Here is a 10,070-nt window from a genome sequence, read left to right as displayed (position 1 = left end):
AAATGTCTCCTGGGGGTTGGTTGTTGATTAGGGTTGATACTGTACTAGTATGCATTGATGAGGGGGTAGTTGTTGCAGTGTTCGGAGCCGTGGTCAAAGGAGAGCTGGGATTGGGGCTATTTGATAAAGGGGCAAGCCTCATTGCCCCTAAGAGTGGGGTTACGTCTTCATTATTGGCCATGATAAGCCTGGAGTATGTTGGGGAAAAAAAATAGTCCACCCCTCAGGGTCCCCTTGAGGGGTAAGGGCCAGGTATGGCAGGGGAATACCGTGCCCGTGGTTCCCTCAGGCCGTTCAGGACTTGACATAAAGTCAGCCTTTCAGCACGGCTCTCACACCTTAGGAGGTGGATAGTAGAAGGAATTGGTGAAGAAACTGAAACGAAAAGTATGAGTGGGAAAAAAGACCATGCAAAATTAGTTGAGTCGATGGCTGAGTCCCAAGGTTGAGGAGTTCCCCATCATTGGGTCTCAGTCTTCGTCTCCTAAGCCCTCCCACGACAACAACGGGCAAAGGATTGGGGGGGCTGGTTTCACGTAGAGTGAGTCCAAGTCTGAGTTGCTACCTCAGACTCAAATTTGTAGGTTGGGCAGCCTCTATAAAATACATTATGGGGAAGGATTAAATTTTAAAAAAACACAAACACTGAAAATATTTATTATATGAAAACAACTGGCAAGAAACTGCATTCATTAGGACCCTGTGTGAAGATGCAGCAGTGTCAGAGCCTCACTAAGTGAAGCTGTGATATTAGATGATGCTGTAAGTGTAGATATAAATGCTGCACTTAGGAGATCTGGTGCTTGATTATGGAGAAGGAGGATCACTTCTGGCAAATGTTCTAGGGCAGTTTCCACTACCGCAGAGTCTTCACATTTTAAAGCAGCCAAAACTGCTTGCCCAACTCGCCCCCCAAGAGCTGGTCGCTGGTGTAATAATCGAGAAAGTAAATCCCAGCAAAATAGCCTGACTTCTTTGTGTGTGCTTACAATGCCCTCACAAAATGTATGCGTGAATGAAGGGAGAGCAGCATTGACCCAACGATCAGGCAGATCACTGACTTTCTTCAGAATGTCAAGTTGTTCCTCAGGTAAAGTTGAAGACTCAAGTCGACTTTGTAAATCTCCAACTTGACCCATGACCCAAGGTGGAGGCAAGGGACCCTGTGACCCTCCTGAAGTGTGACCAAATTCAACACCCGACTGCTGCGTCATGGATGACTCTTTTGGCTGATCCATGCCACGTGCTGCAGCTATAGCAGCTAATGATCGAACAGCAGCAATGTCTGGATTATGCATTTGGAGTGTTGCAAGTAGATTAGAATGTGTACACAAGTAGGTTCCTGCAGGTCCTCCCTGACACCCAACCCATTCCATTAAGAGGTGTGAAAAACGAACTAGCAAGTGTTCTAGCTCATGCATTCTACCATGAGCTTTAAATAAGGCCATGAAACTGTCCAATGTGGGAATGAGAGCATCATGATGCTGTGGGGCAAACAGAAGAGGTTGTAAAAGTTCTAAAACACCCAAGACCATAGAGAATAGTTCAAGGTAGTTGCTTGCTCTTAATGCTGTTAGCTGGAGATGATTTGTCCCTTTGAGTGACGCAGCTAATAGAGGCAAATGCCGAAGAACAATTAAAGGATGTGCTGCTGCTTGTTTGCGCACAGCTGCTTCAAGATCAGACATACGCCTGCGAAAATCTCTACCTGGATGTGGTGCAGCTAACATAGTAAGAAGTGTATGCAGAGCCACATCTGCTCCACTTTCTTGAGCTCTGCCACAAGATGCCCCAGCAGACACAATTTTTGTCATTGTTCCTGCTGGAATGTAAGAAATAATCTTTGGCAATCTGAGATATAGGTGATATAATAAGTGCCCTGCTGCCTGCTGACATGGACCAGTACCCTGGGATATCTCAGCCAAGTGTTCAGCCAAGGCCTGAATGGCAGACACTGAATTATCTATACTATGCAGAAGTAAAGGCAGATGTGTCTCAAGAGGTAATGTGCCACGTCCTCCATCCAAAGAACTTTGACATTCTGTGATCATATACTGAGCTATGTGTACCACTTCTGATGTACTGAAAGATAAAAGTGTTTCTTGAGGGGCATGTCGTGGTGTTCTGCGTTCCCTACCTTGCCACAGCTTGGGTACATGCAGTACAGCCCAAACAAAACTTAGCACAGCCGCAGGATCTAGAACAGGATTGTGAACACGCAAAAGAGCACGAACACAGTGTTCCAGAGTGTCCCATCTTGCTTGGTGCGTAAATGCAGCCAGGAGATAAGCTTGGCTGTATCCTCCTTCTTTGTGATCATTACCAGGACGCTTTTTGAAAAGGAGAATTTGTTGGAGTTGATCAGACCCCTTTTCAAGCTCCGGGTCAAGAACTTGAAGCCAGTCTAGCAGTAAAGCAGTAGGTGCACTTGGCCCTCCTTGAACCTCTGTGCCCTGCTTTACTGTCATTCCTGACAGTAAAAGCTGTGACATGGCTCCCACTACAGGTGCCATTTTCCCTCCTTTCATGGCACAACCAACGACACGGCATATTTCCTTTTCCAGTTGGCTTGGTTCTATACCAGCTAGGTGCATCAGAACAGCTTGAGTAGAAGATACATCAACCTCAACTTCTGGCTCCTTTTTCTTAATCTTCTTGCCCGGTAATTCTTCAGTGTTAAAGGTGTTAAGAACGTTGGTTAAGGGAGACTTCCTTTCTGGAGCCATCTGAAGGATAAAGGCAACTAACTGGCCTGTGAGAGCATACAACTTCTCGCAACCTTTCTTGTTGTGCAGATTGCGTAACATACGGAATAAGGATGCTGAATGGATGTAGTGATCATGTAATCCAGCAACAAAACTAGGTGCATGCTTCTGGAAGAAAGAAAAAGTCTGCTGAAACTGATTTTAGCTCTAAGAAATACATGTGTATATAATTGTGTGTACATATATGTATATGAGCCCATCAGTATCTTCACATGCATATCATTAAGATAACATGGTAAAGCGTGAAGGTTATCTTACCGGAGACTGTACAATAGCTGTAAGACTGTTCAGGAACTCATTGATATAAGGTCCTTCAGGATCTTGCCGGCTTATCTCACGGCTGAAGTGTCTTTGCAGTACCCTCATTGTATCTTGAACCTATGCAAGGAATTTCACAATGAGAGCCATCCTTTTCACAACATTAAAGCTATAAAATGTGAAATATATATTTTTTAATCCATTTGCTACTTAAAGTTGAAATAACTATATAAAACACTTTGTCATCTAATGACAGGTAATACAACAAACCTGTTTTTTGTGTTCTCTGTGAAGAAGGTCATTGGTGAAACACTGTAGCACGAATGACTGCACCTCATTTTTGCTTAATTCTGTATGCAATGGCTGTGAGACCTGAAATACATTAAATTCTATCATTAATGAGAACTAAAACATAAATTTTATTGGTATTTAAAATCTACATGTCTTGGTCATCTGTCATCAAATATCTTAGTGAATGAAGAATACTTTTATATTTTTTGCATGCCTTACACAATAGCCTGTTCAAACAATCTATCTGAGAGAAGATTAATAAAATAACTAGATAGTGTATGTATGTGATAATAACAATAACATTCATACCTATTTTATAATAATTCCTATTGCATATTCTGAATAAAATACCTGAACATTGATATTGGCATTATAATAATAATTGTAATACTATTACTACCAATAATAAAAATAATAAAAATGACAATAACAATAATGATAACAACAATAACAGTAATAATAACAATGGCAGTAATAATAACAATAGAAGTAATAATTACAATAATAACAACAACAACAACAACAACAACAACAACAACAATAATAATAATAAAACAATAATAATAATAATAATAATAATAATAATAATAATAATAAAACAATAATAATAATAATAACAATTATAAATAAAAGTAACTTAATAATAATACTAATATTTTTTAATAACAAAAAAGAAATAATAAGAAGAATTCATATTTATATACTTAATAACAATAATAATAATAATAATAATAATAATAATAACTATTATTATTATTATTAATAGCTTTATATTAATAGCGAACAAGAACTCTGAAATTTGACAATCAAAATTTTTTTTTCTGGAATAGTGAAAAGTCTCTTACATTAAGAGCAGTCACCAGAGGTCGTACAGGTGGGGGTCTTTCGCCAACAACGTCCATGTCATCACGTTCCCCAAGAGTAGCAGCAAATGCATGGCCCCCTCTTGCTCCTCTCTGGTGTTGAACCTAAACATAGACAAAACTGGTTTAGGGGCTCTTCTTTCCTGCAGTGCAACAAGTTGTATTACTGAAAATTTGATATTATGGGGGAAAAAAAGGCAAATACCAAAATGATACTTATTGTCATTATTCTTGCACTGAGTTATGGACTACCTAGAAAGAGGATATGCAGTCTGTGCTAGGAAAACAGTCTATTACAATCTGGATGATAAATATGGACATTGGAAAATGGCAGAAAAGCTGAAAGGCTTATGTATACAGAGAGAAAATAACATTGCAAAGGGGAGGTATGCCTGTATTTTGGGCCATGTGTTTGCCATGAAACAACCAGATCCAATGGGTTAATAAGAAAGCTATAGTACATAGAACATGGGAATATCTTTTGTCTAAACACCCTTAAAGAGTCTTAAATCATGTTTGGCATTTCTTTCTTTTTTTTATCATAAAATACTTACCTCAACAAGTTGTGCCATGTAGGTTTTATGGCTCTTATCCAAGACAGCAGCTGCCACAGCTTCCTCATTAGTATTCACAGCAACATCCAAGGCACAAAGTAGTTTGGTCATGCTGGCAACAGGTATTCCAAATGACTGAATAAATAGCACTAACTGAGATGGCTCCAAATCCTGGAAAACAAAACACAATTAATTCTCTTTTTTTCTGTCATCTCTCAATGTGCCATTTTAAATAACTCTAACTCTCCTATTTCTATGATAAATACAACTCATTTGATTTTTATGCAATGACTAATGACTGGCATTCATTATAACAATCAGGTTACCTTCAGAGCTGCATCAACAAGCTGTGGAACAGTTGACCTTATCATTTTCAGCTTCAGCCAGTCTGGTAGTAATAAAGCCTCTTCTGATGTATCTACCAGGAAAGCTTGAGGCATTTCCTCTTGCTCTGGGAACCATGTTGTCAGCAACTCGTGGAAAAGGTCAGGACTGTTGTCAGGTCCATGAGTGAGAAGGATGACCATGGCATGAACAACAAGTATGTGCATAACAGCTTGTTCCCCAGACGCCCACTGAACGCGCACCTGATCCTGACTTTCTGACCATGTGAAAGACTCTCTTGGAGGTAGCCGCACACCTCTCATATAATTGATAAATATAATTAAAAGGGCTTTGAGAGTATTGTGAGCATGCTGGAAGGGTTGGTTAGGCCTCTCAGGCACAGGCAAAATGGCTGAAATCATTGTACAACGCTCAACAATTAACTGTGCCATATCCTGTACCAACTCTGCCTGGTCTTGGAGAGGATCATCTCTTGTGTGCACTGCCAGGAACCGTATGTATGCACTCACTGCATGTGGGTCTGTTTCAATCTGACAAGCTGCACGGAGAGCTTGACTTGCCACACTTTGAACCAGGTCAAACCCAGGAAGATTTGGCAAATGTTGGTTAAGCCAAGCATGTGGAGTATGAGACTCCCCATCTACCTCCATTGGGTCTCCCAGTGGAGCCACAACCAGCTGGAGCCCTCGCACTGCCTGCATGCGGGCTGTGGCCTGCTGAGAACTAAGGCGTCGTAGAAAGTAGTCTAGAATCTCAACACTCACTCCGTCTTCCTGGCGTGGAGCCCGTAACAGTGACCGCAAATGTTGTAACAACTGGTGATGTCTTGCTGCTCCATCTCCCCCTCCACTCCCTGTTCCAGTCTCACTGAGGAGGAACTCACACAGACACTGGACAGGAAGTACAGAGAAAGCTCCCTCACTACTTTGGACCAACTCTGCCAACCATGGCATGCTTTGAGAAGCACCCTGACGCTGAATTATGTCAACCAAAAAGTCTGGATTGCGGCTTCGGCACAAGAGGTGTCCAATCTTGTGTGAAGCGTTAAGTGCCTTCAGTTGATCCAAGACAATAGGAGGGGGTTTTCTTGCAGGTCCTGTAGGATCCATGGTTATTAGTTGACTTAAAAGCAAACTGTTTTGTTCTGTGATGGTTTTCTGTGCCAAGTGAGACTCAAAGTCAAGGATTTGTTGTCTTTCAAGGGCACACAGATGTAATTCTTGACTGGTCATTTCTTCTCCTTTCTCCCCTGCTGCTAGTGTCGGAGGTGGGAAAACGAAAGAGTTTGTTATGCACATTTCCATCAGTGTACGCAGTGTTGGGTATGATTCCCAAGCAAGAAGCCCAAACACAGTGGGATTGTGGGCAGTTATAAGTAAGAGCATCATCCATGATTTCCAGTACAAATTTGCAATTGCTGTCTTTGGAGGTCTATAGCCCTGGGGTAGAGGAGAATTCTCTGGAGGGATGTAAGGGCAAAGATTGAAGATTAGCTCTATCACCTTTGTATCATCAATTCTCAAAACTTCCATATCATCACTGGAAAGGGATGCAGCTCTTTTGATTAACTTGTCAACTAATTCTATCAGATCCTGTGATTTGATCCACTGATCTTTCATGACTGCAATCATCAGCAACCTTGTCAAAGTTTCTTGTTTCACTGGAATATCTGAAGTTAAGCGAAAATACAGTGGACGGTCATTTTCAGTAGGCCAGTTGTCTTTTATGAAATAAACTTCTGCCTGTTCAAACATCAGCAATTTGTGTAAGCACCTTGTATACTCTTCTTTGCTTGGGTTATAGCACTTTGGAACAACCCGATACATCCAGTGGATGGCATCACGCTGGATGGAGGCCACCATTTCCTGGTATCGTCTCACAATATCAGGATCTCTGTGCTCACCACGGTACATCTGTGTGGCACTCTCTCGAACTTGAGGAGAAATGGCTACAAAAATGGTGAGAACAATCAGATCTGTTGTACTATGAAACATCCTTTCTTTGAATTCAAAAGTGTCACGAAATGCTGGATCCTTGCGTTCTTTCATGAGTCCCTGACAGAACTTCTGAAATTGCATATCATGTCTCAGAGCCCTGACTATCTCTCGTAATAGTGCTCTCAAAGCACGCAAAAAATCTTCCCTATTACATAAGAGTTCTTGGAATTCTTCTGCTAAAATGATTGCTGCATGTTCAGGAGCAAATTGGAAGATAACTGAGAGTATGGACATATTACTTGGATTTCTTGCCTGTGATAACTCATTGTACAATGTGTGTTTCATCACTGAAGGAATGTTGTCTGGATGAGCTGCAAGAAGCTCTCGCAGACAAGACATGTATTGGTTTATGAGGGGCTTGTGCTTCAACCTGATCCTTATTATGTGGCTTATACACTCTATATCCAACTGGGAATGTGTGTTACAGTTTAAACACAGGGACATTAGGAGTTCTGTAGCTGGTCTCTGTAATTTGGGGCTTTGTAACCACATCTCTAGCCTTTGTGCAACTTGTCTTCTAACCTCTAAAATACCACACACAGATGATAAAAACCTGATAGAATTCCGTGCAACAGCATCTGGGTTTTGGTGCCGAACACCCAACTGATGCTGCACTGCCTCCATAACCATTTCCTCTACTTCTGACATTATGCCTGCATAGCGATTAGTGACATTAACATCTAGGCTTTCCTTACATTCCAGAGAAAGTTCTGAGTCTCCATCACCTGAGTCAGCACCTCCTGATCCCCCGGATACAGGAGGTGAGGGACAGTCCTGCCTGCTGCCCATGCCAAGGTCAGGGTACAGGAGACTTTTTGGAGGCATCTTTGTTCTGAAAGCTGTGGCTATGTTATCCACAAAGCCCTTACAGTCTTCATGATCAACCCATATGCGTTCTCCCAAGGAGTCCTCAATGTACACACGCACAAATATATCAGGCCAGGACTTTTCATCTTGGTATGCAGCCAGCAAGATATTAGCAGCTAGGACAGAGACAGCTGCATTCCCTTTGCCCTTGTAGGTCATTGAATGATCTCTCTTCAGGAGGGAACTAAAAGCTTCAGTGACCATTTCTGAACGACTGAAGAGGTGTGGCTTTACTTTGGCCAAGTACATGAGAGAAAAGCACAATAAGTTGTCAGGCTTAGTCCTCTGTGATCTAAGAGTCTTGACTGCACCACACAAATATGTCTCCGAGTTGTCACCATATTCTTCCCCAGCTTCAATAAAGGGTATCAAGTCATTGGGGTCAACCTGGAAAAATTCAACAAATTCATTAACTCCAGTTCTTTATAAAGTTGCATACACAACAAATACAAAAACCAGCAAACCAATCAAGATCCCTCTTTACCCAGTCCAATACTATAGTTTTTTGAGCATTTAGTTGTACAGAGAGGGCTCCACATGTACTAAGTGATCAAGGAGTCACTCACCTACTTCACCATTTCTTGAATTTGTTAGGAACTTTTTTCATGCTATTAATATTGATACTGTTATAATTATTATTGACATTATGAATATTAAACTGTTATTAAATAATAATAACGTAAAAAAATCAAGAAAATGGGTAAATAACTGAGATAGGTTGGACTAATAACTGACAACTTGACAACAAAGCAGTCAGTTTGATATGGCATCCTTTTTTTTGCCATATGGGGCCATCAAGTTAGCTGTCATTATAAACAAATTACTACAAACAAATAACTATGAATGTTCACCTCGGCTGCCACATTTTCCCATTCTTCACTGAGCAGGTTGACCATGTCACCGGTACTTTGCTTTGGAATTCCTGAACGAACACTGGATCCGCTGCTGCTAAATCCAGGCTTAGATTTTTTGGCCAGTGAACTTGAAGAACCTGCACCTCCATCTCGACCACGGTCACTTGACCCACCTGCAGAAAAAATACATTTTGAAAAAAATGTTCTCATAACTATACATACATACATATGCGGGCCAGCGAGCGAGTGAGCGAGTGAGTGGGTGAGTGGGTGAGTGGGTGAGTGGGTGGGTGGGTGAGTGGGTGAGTGGGTGAGTGGGTGAGTGGGTGAGTGGGTGGGTGAGTGAGTGAGTGAGTGAGTGAGTGAGTGAGTGAGTGAGTGAGTGAGTGAGTGAGTGAGTGAGTGAGTGAGTGAGTGAGTGAGTGAGTGAGTGAGTGAATGAATGAATGAATGAATGAATGAATGAATGAATGAATGAATGAGAGGGTGAGAGGGTGAGAGGGTGAGAGGGTGAGAGGGTGAGAGGGTGAGAGGGTGAGAGGGTGAGAGGGTGAGCAAGTGAGCAAGTGAGCAAGTGAGCAAGTGAGCAAGTGAGCAAGTGAGCAAGTGAGAAAGTGAGCAAGTGAGCAAGTGAATGAATGAATGAGGAGTGAGTGCGTGCGTGTAGCAAGATGAAGCTTATCTTTCACACCTAGCAGTGTGACCAGCCTTATGTTTCATCTTGATTTGGGTAGGGTTGGGAAAGGGCAGTACCCATCAGTGATTGAAACCAATCCACATAAATAGATATCTGCATACTATTTGATTTCCTTCATATTTTACCTTCCTTTCCTGGTTAGTATTGCTGTCCTTTTTTAAATACTGGGGCTCAGTTTGTGGGGTTTAATTAATACAGCAATTCAAACCTTGTAATTATTATTCCTGGTATTCATTTATTCACACTGAAATATGCATGAACTTCTTGTTATTTTCCATCGGAAATGATAAAAATAAAAGTTCCTAGTCCCTAGTGCTCCAGTCACTCCAGGGTTATCCACAAACATTGGAGTATGACCCAAAAACATTCCTAACCAAAAGGCTTCATCTCCAGACCCCAATCCTATCGCCATATTTTCCTACCAGGGGTTATGCCCCGAGACCTGTAAACCAAACGCCATGGACTTACTCTCCACATATCATTAGTCAAAACATATTTTCTTCATTCCAATAATTCTTTACAGTACAGATGCACTTGCCAGAGACTAAGTCCTCAATTCCTTTATATAAACATATACAC

At 41.4% G+C, this 10,070-nt stretch overlaps 1 protein-coding gene across 2 annotated transcripts in view; it reads right to left on the bottom strand.

Moving 5' to 3' along the window:
• Nucleotides 1-641: 641 nt before the first annotated feature.
• Nucleotides 642-10,070, bottom strand: part of LOC125038909 (integrator complex subunit 1-like) — a 10,809-nt gene continuing 1,380 nt past the window's right edge. The window contains exons 2-8 of one of the 2 annotated variants that reach the window (XM_047632560.1): nucleotides 8,792-8,967; nucleotides 5,058-8,327; nucleotides 4,732-4,902; nucleotides 4,160-4,282; nucleotides 3,294-3,395; nucleotides 3,024-3,143; nucleotides 642-2,873 (exon numbers count right to left, since the gene is read on the bottom strand). In XM_047632560.1, coding sequence (XP_047488516.1) covers nucleotides 693-2,873; nucleotides 3,024-3,143; nucleotides 3,294-3,395; nucleotides 4,160-4,282; nucleotides 4,732-4,902; nucleotides 5,058-8,327; nucleotides 8,792-8,967 — 6,143 coding nt within the window. In that variant the 3' untranslated portion in view covers nucleotides 642-692. The remainder of the gene's footprint in view (nucleotides 2,874-3,023; nucleotides 3,144-3,293; nucleotides 3,396-4,159; nucleotides 4,283-4,731; nucleotides 4,903-5,057; nucleotides 8,328-8,791; nucleotides 8,968-10,070) is intronic. The other variant, XM_047632561.1, reaches the window with a different exon arrangement.

This window comes from Penaeus chinensis, chromosome 26 (assembly GCF_019202785.1).
Source record: "Penaeus chinensis breed Huanghai No. 1 chromosome 26, ASM1920278v2, whole genome shotgun sequence".
Taxonomy (NCBI): Eukaryota; Metazoa; Arthropoda; class Malacostraca; order Decapoda; family Penaeidae; genus Penaeus; species Penaeus chinensis.
This window is presented reverse-complemented; position numbering and strand designations above follow the sequence as displayed.